The sequence below is a fragment of the Mus pahari genome, chromosome 4, assembly GCF_900095145.1.
Source record: "Mus pahari chromosome 4, PAHARI_EIJ_v1.1, whole genome shotgun sequence".
NCBI lineage: Eukaryota > Metazoa > Chordata > Mammalia > Rodentia > Muridae > Mus > Mus pahari.
The window spans coordinates 121,185,061-121,203,843 of NC_034593.1; the positions used below are offsets into that span (position 1 = coordinate 121,185,061).

General features: G+C 45.5%; 1 protein-coding gene across 3 annotated transcripts in view; it reads left to right on the forward strand.

Annotated features, from left to right (window-relative positions):
• Positions 1–2,197: 2,197 nt before the first annotated feature.
• Positions 2,198–18,783, forward strand: part of Ppa2 (pyrophosphatase (inorganic) 2) — a 67,151-nt gene continuing 50,565 nt past the window's right edge. For all 3 annotated transcript variants that reach the window (XM_021196434.2, XM_021196433.2, XM_029538087.1), the window contains exons 1-4: positions 2,198–2,375; positions 12,291–12,355; positions 13,918–13,962; positions 18,282–18,335. In XM_021196434.2, coding sequence (XP_021052093.1) covers positions 2,234–2,375; positions 12,291–12,355; positions 13,918–13,962; positions 18,282–18,335 — 306 coding nt within the window. In that variant the 5' untranslated portion in view covers positions 2,198–2,233. The remainder of the gene's footprint in view (positions 2,376–12,290; positions 12,356–13,917; positions 13,963–18,281; positions 18,336–18,783) is intronic.

Here is an 18,783-nt window from a genome sequence, read left to right on the forward strand (position 1 = left end):
GTCACACCTCCAAATGGTGCCACTCCCTGGCCCAAGAATATACAAACCATCACAGGTTGTCTCTCATGTTAGCAACCTGGTATTTTGTTTATTGTGAAGTGACTATAAACTAAATTTCAATAGACTAAAAGCTACTCAATATATCGAGAGTCCTGCAAGTTCCATGTTATAGTTGCCTCCTGGGCTCCACATTGGACTGGCTCCTGGACACCTCTCTACTCTCAGATACAAAATCAGAATGATGACTAAGCTTGGCTACATACCAGTCACCCCAACCCTCCAAATCCAACCAGTTTTGTATTTTATTTGTAAATTCTGTGCTCAAGAGCTTTTTGTACATTTGTCTTTACCCCTTTCTTGTAAAGTCCTAGAATTAGGAATTAAGGCACACACACTTGCTTAGTTAGGGTCTCATTGCTGTGAAGAGACATGATGACCAAGGCAACTCTTATAAAGGAAATCATTTAATTGATGGTAGCTTGCAGTTTTAGAGGTTTAGTCCATTATTATTATGGAGGGAAACATGGCAGCATGCAGGCTGCCATGCTAGAGAAGCTCAGAGTTCTACATCTTGATTGGAAGACAGTCAGGAGACTGTGTTCCACACTGGGCAGAGCTTGGATACAGAAGACCTCACAGCCAGGCCCCCACAGTGATACACTTCCTCCAACAAGGCCACACCTCCTAATAGTGCCACTCCCTATGGATATTCAAACACCTAAGTCTATGGGGGCCTTACCTATTCAAACCCTCACACTTGCTACATGATAGTGACAGGTATCCACAGAGGAAATTCAGCGAGTTAGGCTCCAAATGTCTACATTTGAAATGGGCAAGTATTGTTGAATAAACATCTTCAGAAATCTTATTTTAAAGTTAACCAGTAAGCCAACGTTGTTCTCATAACATGTGTTATATATTCGGTTTTGATCCACAGATATTTCAGTAAATCATAGAAACTGAAAGATGGGATTTTACATGTTCAAAACCAAGCCATTTCTTTTTAATGCCATAAAGTAATATGTTCCTAAATCACATACCTGGAATTTGATGCTAATTTTAAGAATCTAGACTATTAGACATCCCAGGACCTGGTTTCGGTAGGAATTTCTTTCTCAAATATCCAATATTTGAAGTTTAAGTGAAATTTCAAGCTTTCTTTTTTACACATAGGCAAAATTATATAAGTCATGAAATAAACGCAGAAAGGAAATGTTTCCATTTTTTATTGGACAACTTAGCTTGCAACTCAGCCTCATCAAGTCGACACGTTACAAAGCCACTAATGTCAAAATTGTCTTAGAGACTAGACTGAGCAATGTCTAAGTGGCTAGTGGCACCTCTAAGAGGTCCTTTCTGGAACCTGGGTAAAACCAGTTTGGGTTTTAACTGTCACAATTTAGATGCAGAAAGAACCCAGTAGGTGAGGATGTGAGCCTTGCTCACAGTTGGAGCAGAAACTGGTAGAGGTCTGGAAGACCATTCCAATGAGGTCGTCCCAATCAACTGGTCTACGGAAAAGGGAAACCGTATGTGTAGCCCCGCGGCTGGTTCCTTCCTCAGAACCACAGCTCCCGATGTTAGCCGGACCAAAGACTGCAGAGTAAAGACTGCTATTGTAACTCGTTGTGGCCATCGGGCCAGACAGAAATACTTGTAATGCATGCAATTGCAGAGAAGTTAGAAGTTACCTGTACTTGGGTTAAAGATTAAAGGACCTCATGGAGGAAGTGGTGTTTGAGGGAATTAGAGATTTAGGATAAGTCTGTGTCAATTGTCTTCACAAGGAGACTCGATCATTATACAGTATGGTCCTGCGTGTTTCTGTGTGTGTGTGTGTGTGTGTGTGTGTGTGTGTGTGTGTGTGTGTGTGTTCCCGTCTCCCGGTTTGGATGGTCCTTTAGAAGTTTCTGGAGCTATGCATGCAACCAAGTGCTACAATAACGTAATCAAAAAGTCTGATCACAGACACTGGCAGTGTGTAAGTGGGTGCGTGGTGGTGAATTCCTGGGGCTACTAAGGTCCTTGTCTCCTTGTCTTGATGGTCTTTGGCCTCTGAGGGCTTGCGGAGGAAAGTGGAGGTAGGTGGCCCCAGGAATCCAGAAGAGGGTGGGACTTGATGCCACTTGAGGCCGACCGGAGAGGCAGTGCGGGCTCCGGGCGGCAGGGGGCGCCGTCGAGCGGCCGCGCCGGGGCCCAGCACTGACCCTGCGGTCCTCGCAGACGGTCCGCCATGCGCGCGCTGCTGTCGCTGCTGAGCGTCGGCCGAGGGTGGCGCGTGGGGGCCGCCGCCCGCCCTCCGCGCCGCGTCATGTCCCTGTACCGCACGGAGGAGCTGGGCCATCCCCGCTCGCAGGACTACCGCCTGTTCTTCAGTAAGTCGCTCGCCCAGCTCCGCGCCCGCCCGCGGAGGAGCCGCGGCGCCCTGCCCTGCCCTGCCCGGCCGGGTCCGCAGCCCGCGCCCAACCCGGGTGCGGAGGGCACCGGTCTCGGCGCGCAGGGCGGCGCGGGGCCAACCGCCCTCTGCAGCGACCGCAGCCAGCCCGCGGCGCCGCGCTCCTCCTGCTGACCTCCGCGCCGTGGCCCGCCGCTCGCTCGCCCGCGCCGCCCTCCTGGGCGCTGCTAAGCCCTTCCGCCTCCGCACGGACGCAGAACTTTGGGGACCGGGGGCTTCACTCGGAAACCGAGTTTGCTTGCGACCGCGACCTTGCTGTCAGCGCAGGCGTACAGGAGGGAGGAAGTGGGAGGAGAATGTGAACCAGGCGCCGGGATAGGCTTGTGTGCACAAGGCCATCACGAAACCTTTTGTTTGGTAAGGTTAACTTAAAAACAGCAACAGTAAACTGAGTTTTTACCCAAAAGTTTGCACCTTGAATGCCATCCACAAGCAGGAGATTGGCTGGCGTTCTGGCGAGAACGTGGTACCACTTCTTGCCCAGTACGTGGAGCAAAACCTAGAGGGAGGTGTCTGGTGCTGCCCCCGGGCGCCAAAGACAGAAAACCTCCTGGCTACTCTCCTTTTTCTTTTCACTCTGTAGCTCTCGTTAACAACGGCGTGAAAATAGCCACGTGGGTGGGTTGCTTTCAGGCCTCCTTGGCTTAATACCCGGGAGTGGAGCTGTAGCAACATCAAATCTTGTACACACCTCTTAGGAGGTTCCGTCCTGAAGAAGTGAAGCTAACTCTTGTTATGAGACCCCCATCCTGGGCGAGTGTCTTGCTAAGCATTAGATTTTTTTTTTTTTGCTCTATAAAATAGGGCTGCAGAAATTGCTATGTGTGTTCAAAGTAGTCACTGGACTTACATAATTAATAACTGTACTTTGATTTTTACAGTTACTTTTCTGGAGGCGAAGGTTGAGGATTATTTTGTGATAAAGGAGCAAAAAAGGAGCAAACCCAGCTTACCCTCTTGTCCTTTTTGTTTGTTTGTTCGTTTTATTTTGAGACAGGGTCTCACTGGGCAGGCCTGGGCAGCTTGGAACTCACAGTAGTACACCACCCTCTGTCTCCTGGATTGAATACACGAGACACTTCGAACGGCAAACTCTTGTCGTTGTAATGAATCTTATACTAAATAGTTTCTTCACAATTAGTTTCTATTTTCGCCTCTACCAGAGACCCTGTCTTGTTTCTTGTTTAAGCAAGATGAATTTAGGTCTCTTAAAAGAAGGTGTGTACACTACCAGATCCTGGGTAGACAACAGTCTCAAAACAAGAACAATCATAAAAATAAAACAACAGAAGGAAGAGAAGCCCTTAATAAGTGTGCTTGTTTCTGAATGGGTTTTATTCCCAAAGTTACAATGTAACAGCCGCTGGGAGTGTTTTCCGGAAGAGATGCTGTTATATAATGGCAGAAAGCCCAAGCAGAAAAGCCTATGAGTATAATATGGCGGACGTGTCCTGGGTTTTCAATAAGTGCAGTAATATGTCATGAATGTCTTCTATCAGAAACACATTAGTCTTTCTACGGTGTCAGAATTCATCAAACAACAGTAAATTGAGAAGCTGCATGGGGTTGTGGAGCCCCACTTTACCCCTGACTCCTGGCGCAGGCAAACACAGGTTCTTTGTGCACACGTGCATGCCAGAAGTATGACGTCTTGTTCCTTGGGTGCTGTCTATTGTATTTTTTGAGACAGAGCGTGTCACTGATCTGGAGGTAGATGAGGCTAGATGACCAGGGGCCACCGAGCTCTGTTGGTCTCTGCCTCCCCAGGACTGGGATAATAAGCATGCACCACCCTGCTTGGTTTTGTTACCTGGGTTCTGGGGAGGAAACTCAGATCCTAATGCTTGCTTGCACACCTAAGGGTTTTGCCAACTTAGTTATCTCTCCAGCTCAAAGCAGGCTCTTGATTCCAGTCTTAGTTACTGCTAACTCCAAGGTCACACACACATACCCTGTGGTAAATACATTTCTATGTGTAGGTTATAGAATGGTTGCAGAAGAGTTAAAGAGGCTGTAGTTGTTCTAGGGCTTCCCAGTGCCCGTACAGAAAGGCAGAAACTAGCTGATGCAGATGCAGATGCAGAGAGAGTCACTGCAGGTGTTTGTTCAAGGTGCTGGGAAATGAGATAAGCCAGAGGTTTGAATCAGGCCGAGAGCCACAGTCAGATTTGAGCTAAACTTCGTGGTTAAGTCAGGTTGTGCGTGTGAAGGGTTGAGAGGGAGTGGGCCAGAAGAATTCTAGTACGCGGCACCTGAAGCCCCGGGGACAGTGGGAGCTGTCTGTCTGTCTCCTGGTCAGGAATGCCGGAAGGGAGCCCTGGATCCTTGTCTCTTCTCCAGACATCTGCCCTGGAAGCCACCTATGACAGAAGGTGTGACTGAAAGTCCGGTCTGGACATTACTCCATTCTGGATCTCTAGATTTTCATGGTTAAAAAAAGAAAAAAGCAAAAAAAAAAAGCAAAAAAACAATGAGTTATTTCTATTTCCCATTCTTTGCCCATCTTCTAAGTGATTAGAGACTGTTGGGCAGGGGCAGGGAGGATATGTCATTCTTCAAGACTGTTGAGGATGGATATACAGCTCTGTAGAGGCTCAATAAGGAAAAGCAATTTCCTCCTATCCAAAAGAATGAACCTTTGACCCCGGGTGGAGATAAGACCTGCTGGTGTTCTCCAAAGATTAGAACATTCTGTCAACTCCCATAAGAGTTAATCCATCTGGGCCTGTCAATCACCTCGCCAAGACTGGCTGTCAGGGAGGCTGATGCACCTAACGACATGCTAAGGAGTTGGGAGGAATAATTATGCCCTTTATGTGTAATAAGGCTATTATTATAGTTATCCTTCCCAGAAGCCCTAGCTCAGCATAGAGGCTTACGGAGCTTCTGCCTCGGCACTGCTGAGCCTGCCCACTTTGCTGAGTTACTTGGAAAACGGAGTTCTTTCTTTTTTCCAGACTTTCTGAAGCTATCCTTCCCACGTGGCTGCTTACCAGCTATGCCTTTCTCTCTTCCTCTTCCCAGTCTTCTCCCAGGGAGCTGCCCTGATTCACAGCCTGCAACCTCTGATGATTCTTCTTCAATTTCGGATACGATTGTTTGTCTTCACACTTCTTTCAAGTCTGTTTCTAGATTCTTTTGTTAATGGGACTAGAAACCCCCAAAGCAGAAATACAATGTCCATGGTTCCCAGTGTGGGGCTCCCCACGTCTTCTGCAAACAGGCTTTTCTTTATGGCATCCATGTGAGGATGTTGTAGCATGTGTGTGTGTGTGTGTGTGTGTGTGTGTGTGCGCCTTCATTCACACTCTAGCTACACATGTGTGTGTCCATGCATGCACATGCCAGCTACACGTGTGTGTGTGCGTATGCATGCATGCACATGCTAGCTACACATGTAGGTCCTGGAGAGCAAATGCAGGTTATTAAGCTGGTCGTTTAATTGTCCACCAAGGTGCAGAGTCCTCTTGCCTCCACATTTGTTCTCAAAAGGGAGTCAAATTCTGCTTGTAGAATGGAGTTTCTCAGGGCACAGCTTAGCCTGGAACTACGGCTATAATGAGATACAACCTACCTAGATCAGGGTGCAGTCTACAAAAAGTGTGCTGAGCAGTGCAGGGGGTGAATACAGTCCTGTGCCCTGCCCTCAAAAATAAAATAGAATACAATAAAATAAAGAGATAACTGATAGTGAAGAATGCAAAAAGGCAGAGAAAAACTGTTCAGGGGCCTGCAGTCTACAGCACAGTTGGCCAAGCACTGGACTTGGGATGGGGAGGCCTGGGTGTTAATCCTGGTTCTCCTGCTGTGTGCTGCTGGGGGAAGTTCTGTTTTAGGAGGAGGCAGCAGACCTTGTCATAATCCTCAAGGTCCTTTGTAGCACTAGCACTCCTTCAAGGCATTCAGAGTAGAAATTCAAGTACTCTGTGTTGGACAAGCTCTGTGGCAGCATCTCTGAGGCAACACTGTAATCCTTTTTTGGTTTTGGGTTTTAGCATCGAATATAAGATTATTGTGAAACTAGGATGTCATAAATAAAATTTATTTTTTATTCAATAGAGTGAATAGGGCAGAACAGAAGGGAAAAACAGACAAAATGTTTCACTGAAGCAAGTGGCAAGAATCCGAATAAAATTGGGCGCTATCTGGGGAAAGGGTTCAAATGGCCTTAATTAATTCTTCCTGGAAAGTGGAGTTAGACAATTCCTGTACCTACCACCAGAGGGCACCAGTGGCCCGGGACTGCTGAAAGGGGCTGAAAAGGCAGTCAATCTACATAAGGGTGAGCTGGGGAAGAGGAGATGAGGAACTTTTTATCCAGACAGTCACAGTCCCTGAAGGAGAGGTTAAAGGGGAACTGGAAATGCAAATGCTAACTCCTGGTTTCATTTACTTGTGACAGTAACTCACTGTAATATCAAAAAATAAATAAATAAAATTATAAAAAAAAAAGGACCCAACCTGGATGCATTTGGTGCTGGTGCCTATGAGCAATTAAAGGGTGTTCCGTTTCAACAGAAGAAAAGCCAGAGTTACGGGATGAAGGTCTTCGTTCAGCAGTGGAAACATTGCCCGTATTTCACACATTTCCCAAGTCTCTGAGATAGCGATACAGTCGCAGACAGAGCATTTTTGAGCTTCCGTGGGTTTTTTTTTCCCCTCCACAATTAATAAGAATAATTGGCTGATGAAATTTTTTTTAAAAAAAAAAAATTGGAATATGTAGAAATAGAGACCAAAACTGGGTGATAACGGAAAGTGGGGACTGCCCACGCCTCTCTGCCCCGTGGCCTTGCTTAGTTACTTGCTGAACTTTTGTCTCCACCCTTTACGTTTCTTGACGTCGTTTTCTAAATCGTGGAGAGGCTTGGACCCGATAACCCAGACTGTGCTTTCTTGAACACTTGTGTCCATTTGACACATTAGTTTTGCTTTCAAACATAGGGTTTTGTGGCTTAACTAAAACATTTCATTTTATTGCCATCTTGGAGAATAATATACTCATTAAAGTTCTGAAGAACAAACATTTGAGCCATATGACTTACTTCTTAGAACATTGGTAACAGCCTCGTGCAGTGTTTCTCAACCTGTGGGTTGTGACCCCAGTGGCCCTTGCATTGGGGCCGCATATCAGATATTTACATTATTATTCATAACAGTAGCAAAATTACAGTTCTGAAGTAGCACAGGAAATAGTTTTATGGCTGGGGGTCACGACCACATGAGGAACGGTATCAAAGTGTCACAGCCTTAGGAAAATTGAGAGCCACTGTCCCCGTAGCTCTGTAGTTTCATGCGTTCAGCTGGGGAAGAACCATATAGGGCGGTTCCTGAAGCTTCTAGAAGCTTCTGTGCTGTGGTGACAGGTGCAGGCCAGCAAGCAAGGCCTTGGGTTTAGGGTCTGGCTTTCTAACCTCAGACAAGTTACCTGGCTGAACTAACCGTGGCATGATGCATGGTGTCTCTGACCGCCAATGACATCTTCTAGCTCAGGCACTCTCTAGCTGGGGATAGCAGGGACTGCCTTGGTGTGCATGCAGTGAGGTGCGCATGAAAGTGCTCAGTGTCCCGGGTGCACTGCATACCTAATGGCTGCATTTCTTTTCTCTTTTGACTTTAAGAACTTCGACATTTTAATTTTTTCTTTATTTTTGAGAATCCTATATATAATGAAAGCTCACATCTAACCCTACTTCCCTTTTCCAACTCTGCCAAATCCCTCCCAGATCCCCCCCCTTTCTCTCTCTCTCATACGCTCTCACGCTCTCTCTCTCTCTCTCATGTTTCATTAAGTCTAGCTAGAGGTAGCCATACTTGCATGGATGTAGGACCATGCACGAGGACATATGAGAGCAACCGATTGCCCTATCAAAGCTGTGCCCCTGTGGCACCAGTAGGCATGTCTTACCTGGCGCGTCAGTGTTCAGTGTTAGGGAGGAGCAGGAATGTGTTTTCTGCCCCAGCAGCCTGCAGAGCACATTCTCGCAGCATGAAAGCCAGCCAGCGGGGAGGGGAGGAGAGGAGAGCTCTGTTACTCTGACCTTTGTTAGCCTGTGTCCTGCAGCTGAAGTGTGTGGTGTCTTCAGCAATGGGTGATATTGCTCTGGGAGGTCAACAAGGGCCCTGACAATAGCCTGTGTCGCTAAAGACCTCTGGGGCATCCGTGACCAAAAAGCTCAATAGTAGGGTGTCCCACGCCTTGCCCCGAGATTTTTATTTATAGCTGTCTTCTGGAAGTGTCATTGTCCACTCAGGTAGGGTACTCCAACGCCGTTCTTCAGCAGACATAGAACAAACAATTCAAAAGTTTATCGGGAGACACAAAAGACCTTGAGTAGTCAAAGCAATACTAAGCAGGAAGAATACTGTGGGAGGTATCTCCATACCTGATTTCAAATTATACTACAGAGTCATGGCGGTGGGGACACATTCTTATACATGGGGGGGGGGGTGAGAGTAATGGAATGAGTGTAAGACTGAATATTTGGAAACTTGCAGTGTTTAGCATTTTCGCAGATGTAGCCTTCTGGCCTCTCATTAAGTGTGGATGATAATGAGGCTGATAATGATAATGGACAGTGATAACTTGCTGGCACAGGAGTGAAAGGGCAACACTGCCTGCCCTGTCCCTCTGATGCCTCGGTGACTTCCGTCACTAATGATAACCTGAAAGTTATTTATTGTGGGTTTTACATTCTCCTTAACGGACTGGGGGAAAGCCTTGCTTTCCATAGTTTAGACTCTTGTTGCTGTGGGGTAGAAGGTAATTCACTTTGTGAAACCGTGTTCTGTGTAATTCAGTTACTTTTATTTATTCTAGGACTGAGTCATACAATAACTTTTTTTTTTCTTTTTGTAAATAGGGGCTGAATTTACAACATGTTTTCTTAATTACATCACCTGAGTAGTGGGTGGTTACATGTTTGAACTTAGTAAAACTCCGGGTGAATAAGTTCCTGTAAATCAGCCCCTATCATGGGACTTGAATTAATACATTGGAACATAATAGCTACTAAGTAAGCATTTAGAGATATGTTCATTTGATGTTAGAATTCTATAGAATTCAAATGTGAAATGGAAATCTCGTAATTCATATGAAGGGCAGGCTATATTTTTATGGGAGCTCACTGTTTACATTCTTTAATCTTATGAATAATCTTATCAAGCTTCCAGTGAGAATCTCTATAAATGGCTTGGGAATGCTTTGAGTGTTTGTGTTTGTGTTTGGTATGAATGTAGCGTATAAGTGTAGTATCGGATAGGGTTTCACAGTCTATTCAACTTTCTCAGTTGCAAATACAACAAATAAGTTTTCAGCAACATGAGACGACAAAAACATGGAAAACTTACAAAATGATGACATGAAAAGTGGTTTAGGCCGGAAGATGCAGCTCTTAACGGTTGTGTCTGTTTCTCTGCTGACTTTCCCTTCATCCTGGCCTTTGTGGGACTGTTCTCTCGTTTCTGAACTCTGACCTTTGAAATGCCTCAGGATTCAGTTTGTAGCCCACGTCTCTGCAATGTCTCTCTGCTCTGGACTCGGCCAAGCTTTCTGTAAGGGACCACATGGGAAACATTTTAGGTCCTGTGAACTGTCCACCAGCCAGTTTTCGGCCTTTGATTGCTCCTGCCTGGCTGTCCTCGCTGCTGTGTCTCACTGTCTGTGGTGTGTTCTCTCCATATTGCTTCCTCCAAGCTGCTGTTACGCGCTGCCCGTGTGGGCCACACCTGGCTGTCCAGACTCACCGTTATTCGCTTTTCGTGCCTTGATCTGTTTACGTCTTTTACTTTTGTGGTGCTTGCCCTTCATGCTGTAGTTTATACATATTCATCCCTCCTGTCTCCTACTAGAATATAACGTGCATGAGAACAGGAAGTTAGTATCTGTATTCCTAGCACCTAGAATAGTATTTGGAAAAGCATATGTGTTCTGTGAATAATGACCAAATGAGTTACTGTAAGGGAGCCTAGGATATAGGAAAAAAAAGAAATCAGAAGCGTGAGAATTTCAATATTGAAATATTAATGGGGAGCAGAGAGATAGCTCATTGATTAGAAGCACTTGTTGCTCTTTCGGAGGACCCAGGTTTCTTCCAAGATAACTCATAACTCCAGTTTGGGGAATTCGATGCCCTCTTCTGAGTGCTGCAGGCAGCAGACGTTCATGTGGTATACACACATGGACGCCACACGCCAGGCAGCAGACGTTCATGTGGTATACACACATGGACGCCACACGCCAGGCAGCAGACGTTCATGTGGTATACACACATGGACGCCACACACCAGGCAGCAGACGTTCATGTGGTATACACACATGGACGCCACACGCCGGGCAGCAGACGTTCATGTGGTATACACACATGGACGCCACACACCAGGCAGCAGACGTTCATGTGGTATACACACATGGACGCCACACACCAGGCAGCAGACATTCATGTGGTATGCACACATGGATGCCACACACCAGGCAGCAGACGTTCATGTGGTATATACACATGGACGCCACACATCAGGCAGCAGACATTCATGTCGTACACACATGTCAAAGACACCCAGAATTGTAAAAATAATAAAAAAACCAAACATTTGAGTATTCTCATTCCCGTGTGCTCTTCCTCAGCTGTAGAAAGGATCTCTTCTTGTAAGCATCATCGCCTGTCAATAAAAAAGCTTACGGCCAATGAGCTGAGGTGGAAGTAGGAAGTAGGACATGCAGCAGGGATAGAGGGAATTCTGGGGAAAAGAAGCAGGGGAGATTCATCCCGAGACAGCTGTAAACCAGCAGGTAGCTGACCTCAGGATAGAATCAAGGGGAAATTTGTCCCAGGATAGAACTCTGAGGAGATGGATGTAAGACGACAAGGAGAGAAAAGCCGCCACATAGCTGGACCGAGGTTAGAGTAACAGAGATTGTGAGTTAAGAGCAAGTCAGAGAACAAGCTGGAGCTCATGGCCTAGGCATTTGTGAATAATAATTAGTCTCAGAGTCATCACTGTGGGGGACTGCGAGGAAAAACTTGGACTTAGTTTTTACACTCAGCTTTACCCATGCCTGTCACATGTCGTACAGGAGTTACCTTGTTGCCAGGGTAGGGAAGGTGGTAAATGAAATCGTAATGAGTCATTTATTTCATAACTACTGAATGCCAGCAAGGTGTTAGCCACCTTTCCCATGCAGGGACTCCAATACAGTGTAACAAAGCAGACAGATACAAGAGCCAACTAGAACACTTTCCCTCAGGATTTAATCCTCGTGAGTGCTCATGGCCTGGGGACGGAGTGTACAATTATAGTGAGGTGGCGTGCGAGGGTGTGTTAAGTTACACACCCCTGCTTTTATTGAGCTGAACTCAAGACTTGCTTATCTGTTGTGTAGTCAACTCCTTTGCAATAATTTTATTAATCATTTACTTTGGCCTTTTACCAGCCTCTTCCCGCCTCCAGCTAGACCTTTCTTCCTTCGATTGTAGGTGGAAGTCACGGGTTATACTGTTAGCTCTCTTATGGGAACAGATGTCAGCTTAGACTAACCCACTTAGTAATGAGTTCAAAGTCAGGGTTTTCCTCCTCGGAGCATTAGTCTACTTAGATATTTTGTGCAGTGGCTGTTTGAAGCGAGACACAATATTGAATGAAATGGTTTCAGTGACTGAGTCTGGGTTAGTCTGGGTTCTCTCAGCCCGCAACAAGTCTCGAAAGCCAAATCACACTTTTAAGGTGTGAAGTTAGCTTCACAAAAAGCATGCACGTTCAAAAAGCAGTCCAGGACCTCCTTTCCATAAAGAGCAGAGCGTGCACGGCAGTAACTCTGTGGCTCTTTCCTTTGCAGAGCATGTAACTGGTCACTACATCTCCCCTTTCCATGACATTCCTCTGAAGGCGGACTGTAAAGAGGTATTGTTTTTATTTGTTTGGGGCATGAAGAACTTCCTGTACACGATAGTATCAAAATGCTTCCCTATTGCCCAAAAGACGCTTGTGTAGGAACACCTTTAAAGTGAAGATGTGGTTGGCAGGCAGGAGAAGAAACCAAGGAGCTAGAATAGGTCAGTAAGCCTCTGTTCTAAATTAACATTTGTATGAGGCCAGAAGAAAGGGAGGCGTTTAGACTGCAGTGGGAATTAACATTTCAAGGGTAGTGATATGGGAGATTAAGCTGCTTATTTTGAATCATAATATAGTTAGCATTTGCAGGTGACTTCCCTGTGCTGTAAGTTGCCGCCACGACGTCCAAGGGCCATAAGGCAGTGGGCATTACATTGGTTTGTGTAGCAGCCTACAGCTGACAAGTTCGAAGCCAAGTTTGGAACTGGCCTTTCTGACTACGGAGTTCCCTCCCCTTACAACTCTGAAGCAGAAATATAAGGCTGGAAAGACCTGGCGCTTCGTTAGCTTCTCTCTTTAAAAATCAGGACAGTTGGAAGGATGGTGGTGAGGTAGGCGTGTCAACGCCACTGCTGAAGGGAGAATTGAGAGGGCCTGAAGTTTTAGGATAGCTAGGCCAGTGCCCAGCACTGGCCACGTGACAGTGCAGCTCTCAGGGCAGCTGCTGTTACTAACTTACTCCTTGGTAAGGTTCTAACCCTTGCCCTTGGTCACAGATGTGGGTAGAGGTGGGTGTGGGACACAGGTAGGCACACATCTGTGTGCATCCTGCCTATGGACTTTGAGGATAGGGCAGGACAAATCATAAGGCAAAAGGCCAATACCTTCTGACGAGATCAACACACACACAGTATTTACATAAGCAGCCTTCCCTATTTCTGAGCCAGTCATGATTACAATTTTTGCTCCTTGTATTTGGCGATATAAAATTTTTCAGAACAAGGATAGTGTTTCAGGGCAGCATGACTTGGGATAATCATTGCCTGTTTATTCTGGTCCTTTCTTAGTAGTCACTTTGGTGTGTAAGTTTTACATAGACCCAGTGAACATTTGTGAATGGCGTAATCTCTCTTCCCGCCCCACCATGCACTCCGGCTTAATTTAAAAGTACTTAGTGGCAGCGCAGTAATCACACCTTGGTAGAATTCACAGGCAGGCGGGGAGGTATAGCCAAGCACTTTCACAGCTTGTTAGCCAGGCTCCCGGGGGTTTCATTTCGGTAATGAAGTGACTGTGATGCAGTCACTGGAACCTGCCAGGCTCTCCTTAAACACTCAGCTGAGCCTTTGCTTGTGCCAGACAGACTTGGGAAGTTACGTGCAAGAGCTTTAGATTTTCTGGTCATTTACTTTTCAAACACTTTGGCTGTCTGTTCATTTGAGGCTGGGGGTGTGCTGAGGGAGGACCTGCCCAGGAGTTACTGGTATGTTCTTGTTGAGTCCGGTTTCTAGACAGTGGCTAGTGTATGCAGTGTTTAGTGTATGCAGTGGGCATGTTTTTGTTCCTATGTTGTGCGTCCTGCATTACATTATGAAGTGTTCCAATCATAATTATCGTCTTTGCTCTTACAGGAAGATGGAATTCCTAGGAAAAAGGCACGAAATGATGAATATAAGGTATATTTTAAGGTTTTTATTGTTTGGGTCATTTAAAAATTCATTTTGTGTATACTAATGTTTGTTCATGACAGTAAAAAAAAATTCATTTTGTGACTATGCTGCTTGTGTGTGTACATGTGCACATGTATGCAGGTCAGTACTGATGGAGTCCAGAAGAGGGCGCCAGATCCCACTCAGATGGCGGGGGTCCCCTGGCAGGACTGCCAGGACTCTTGACCACAGAGCCATTCCTCCAGCCCCCTCTGTCACTCTCTACAGCCTGTTAATGACCTTGATATGTTCGAATTCTTAAACTGCTCCTAGTTTTTCCCCTGCAAGACCTTTGAGTGGTCTGATCATTTCCTCCCATGTCTCCTTAAGATATCTGGGGACAGTCTCACCACTTAACCTTTTTTATAGTGTTAAAATAGTCATAGCATAAAGTTCATTATTTTAACCTTTTCTAACATGTATGTAAGTAGGCTCTCACCCACTGAGCTGCCCCTTCCTGCCTCCGTTTATTTCTTTTTTACATTGAACTAGAAAAGATAGTTTGAGAGTCTCTTAGAATTAAGGCACAGATGTCTTTTGGAAGTAGGGAAACAGAGCAGCTGCAAGCTAAAATACATTGATTCCCAGTGCGTCTTTTAATCATGTGCCTCTTCAGTTACTACCTAGGACCAACACATCTGATTGGCCCTTCGCCCATCTCTTGCTCTGGGTGCCAGTTTTTCCCCTGCTAACTTTTGCCTCCTTGATCTTCCTCCGGCTCCTTGCCTCTGCAGCTGAAGTCCTTGCTCCCAGCCTACAAAGGCTGTCAGATTCCTATTTACCTGCCGACCATATTCTGTTCTAAAGCGGTCATCAGACCGCCTGTGAAACATCCACCCTGATATCCCCGCAGTGCTTGTTGGAAGTGTAGGGTCTGGGCCCTGAGAGTCTCTGCTCCATAGGGGCTGGTTAGTCTGTGTTTTAGCAAGTGCAGTTTCAGTGTAAGAAAGAACCATACTCTAGAGGGGGGGTGACACGCAGGCTACTCGAAGCTTTGTGTTCCAAGAGACGGGGCATGTTAGTCTGAAATAGTCTTTTGGTTTTTTGTTTGTTTGTTTTGTTTTTCCAAAACAGGGTTTCTCTGTGTAGCCCTGGCTGTCCTGGAACTCATTCTGTAGACCAGGCTGGCCTCGGACTCAGAAATCCGCCTGCTTCTGCCTCCTGAGTGCTGGGATTAAAGGCGTGTGCCACCACGCCTGGCTCTGAAATAGTCTTCTCAGTGGGGAAAAATATATTCCAAGTTCAGAATATCAAATAAAAATGTAATTGTTGTAACGCAGATTATATGTTGGTAACTTATTGGTATTTATCTGAAAGTTCATCAGAGAACAAAGATGGGAAATCTCTGTTTGTTTGGTTTTTTTAACCCCCGTGTACACGAGACTCAGTGACTGCTTTGTCATGTGTCATTAGTATTTCTTTTTCATTTCTTTCTACTATCTGCCACCTGTTCCCCAGGGGAAAAAGAAAAAGAAAAGAACTAAAAGAGGGGTTAGGTTTCCCTGCCATTGTGAACTTATGACTAATGCCAATCTTCAGTAAACAAGACAGAACCTGGCTTTGATGAGTTACAGCGAGAGCAGCGGGAAAGAAGAGAGGCGGGTAGCGTGAGCCCTGGTCATCAACTGTACACGGTGGCCAAGAGTGTGGCTTGCAGGCTCACATTTCAGACCTGTTCCTAATCTGTTGCTCTTTTGACCCAACTACGATTGTACAGCCATTAGCCAGCCTGGCCCCCTGTCACCTCCTTGTAGTCGTCTGTCTACATTTGTTCTCTTACAGCCAGGCTTTCGGGGACCAGTGAGTTGTGCAAACATCTGCCAGCTACTTAGGTTTTTCTCTTTAAGAGCTTCTCAGACCCACTGAAACAGGCACGGGGTCCCTCACGGAAGCCACAGAGGATGAGGCAGGATAGAGGGAGGGCTGTGTATGAGGTCGCTACTGCCGGTGTGAGCTGTCAGAGGTCACTACTGTAGGTGTGAGCTGTCAGAGGTCACTACTGCCGGTGTGAGCTGTCAGAGGTCGCTACTGTAGGTGTGAGCTGTCACAGGTCACTACTGTAGGTGTGAGCTGTCAGAGGTCACTACTGTAGGTGTGAGCTGTCACAGGTCACTACTGCTGGTGTGAGCTGTCAGAGGTCGCTACTGTAGGTGTGAGCTGTCAGAGGTCACTACTGTAGGTGTGAGCTGTCAGAGGTCACTACTGCTGGTGTGAGCTGTCAGCCTGAGCTACATTTATCCCCTCTGGTGCTCTCACTCTTACCTTGCAAACCATTGTCTTTTCTAGAAAATTTTAATTAAAAAAAAAAAAAGCTACTAAGTGGCATTCTTTAGTTAATAGCATCTGTTTCTCTAAGGATGTCCCAGAATGTGGGTGAGCCATGCTTTAAGCCACCTCAAACCTTATATTAAGATTCCTCAGAGAGCTTTTAAACAATTAGCAGTCTCCTGGCTTTGCCCTGGTTGAACTGGAAAGGTAGGAAGCAGGCCCTAAGCAATCTGGTTTTGGCTTTGCCTACTTGTTTATGTATGCACACACAGTGTGTTTATGTATGCAGGGCAGAGACACTAAGGTTTGCTTTCCTAATCTGTGATAAAAGACTAGGTTGGTTTGTGTGTTGTAGCTGAATACTTTTCTTAAAACACATCAGAATGAATGATGAAATATATAATTCAAGCTCTAGTATTTTGCTAATTTTTGAGATTAGTTACATTTCTCCCTTCCCTTTCCTCTCCCACAACTCTCCTATGTACTCTTCCCACTCTAATAAAGTGTGTCCTCTTCTTTCAACAACTGATACTGTGCACATGTACATACATACATACACACAAACGCACACACATACACACACACACATATATGTATGTATTGGTAATTATAACCTGCTCAGTGCACATACTGTTACTTGTATGTATGTATGTGACATTTTCAAGTTCCATCATTTGGCACTGGACCACTAATTAATGTGCTTCTCCCTGTGGGAGGGCCACCTCTCCTGATCCCTGCTTTCCTCTGTTTTTGAGGTCGTTGTGTAGGGTTGAGGCCTTGTGTCGTCCCCCACCCCACCCCACCCCACCCCGGGTCCACTTAGGTATGGCCATTGTTCACCTCACACTTGGACAGTCATGTTGGTGAGACTTCATGCATTAGCTTCTGACATTACTAGGTGACACAGTCTCCCATCAGACGTCCTCGCTGTCTTTCTGTTCCCCTTCTCAGTGTCCCTGACCCTTTGTCGTGGGAGCGTGTTTTAGATGGACAGACATGTCTACAGAGCTCTAACATTTTTATTGTTTGATTCAGCAGCTATACATATTCCTGTCAGTAACTACAAATGCTTCTAAATGCTCAGTTAACAGTCACAGACTGGCAGGGGGCTGGGCCTTGCTCTGGGTAAAGCTGCTTTAAACTGTTGCTTCCCAGTGACTGATTCATTGTTGCCTTAAACACAGCATCTTTACCCTTTTGCAAGCCTCATTTAAATGTTACCACTTACTCTTTGTGAAGCAAGCTGTGAGAATTGTACTTACCCACCACTGACCCAGTCTCCTTCAGTTAAGCATTCTATAAAGTCCGGATGTGAGAGAAAGAAGCCATGGTCATTTTGGAGTGTTAAGGAATCTGAACCCACCAACTTTGTGTTACAAAGGCATGTCTACGTCCTCGTAGACTTTCTAATAGCCTATAGCGATAACTCTAATTATGGATTAGAAAATTAGATGCAAATATTCTTTTCATCATTTCCAGCATTTGGACTCCTCGATTTTCTGTGTGTGTTCCTTTAAATTACATAATGATATTTTAACCACATTGCCTTGAATAGAGCAGAAGTGGTCTGTCATCCTAAGTTAGGGGGAAAATATCAAGACTCATTTCCTGCCCAGTGTGGCGATGCATGCTTTGAACCCGAGTACTCAGGCGGCAGAGGCAGGCAGATCTCTGCCAGTTTAAGGTATCCTGTTACAGACCACGTCTCCTGATTTCCAGTATTGTCGATGCCCTGAAAAGTGCTTCCGAGTGTTGGGTGACCTTTCATGCTATGCAGTGGTAATCAGATGTGTGGCGCCTCCATAAGCTAGGCAGCCTCGCTAACTGCAAGAAGGGACTGGGTGCATGTAGAAGCCAGGAACAAAACATTGTATGTGTGGGATGGAAACTTACACTATTCTCTTATTAAAGGCGGTACTGATTTTCATTTAGCACACAGTCCCTCAATGCCAAGTGAAAAAAAGAAAGGGTGAATTAAAAAATGGTAATATTCTTCTTCTTTTTTTTTTTAACCACAGAATTTGTTTAATATGGTTGTGGAAATACCTCGGTGGACAAATGCCAAGATGGAGGTACAGATATATCTTATTAATGTAAAATTGAAATGCTACCTTAAAAACAGAAGAGCATCGTTTCTAGCTATTTGGCATATTTGAAGGATGGATGACAGACTTCTCTATGTAGGAGATCATTTGGAATATTCTTGTGAGCTTAGACCTTAATTTCAAAAGCAGAATGTTTTGACCTGACTATCCCTCTGGAGGGTATTTCAGTGTTTTTAGGCTCGCTTTTATGTAACTTGCTTTGGCTTTCCTTGACACAGTGGTGAACACATTCAAATTTTATTCAGACAAATAGACACAAACGAAGCGCTTTGTCTGCTGCTGGTGGCAGTGTCATTTCTGGGCGTTTAGTTCTTTAGAGTTTTAGGTTGCCTGGGAACAGCACTCTCTCCTGAGTTTGTGGATCTTATCTATTAGCACCTACTTGTTAAATCTTCTTAAAGACTTTATTTTAATC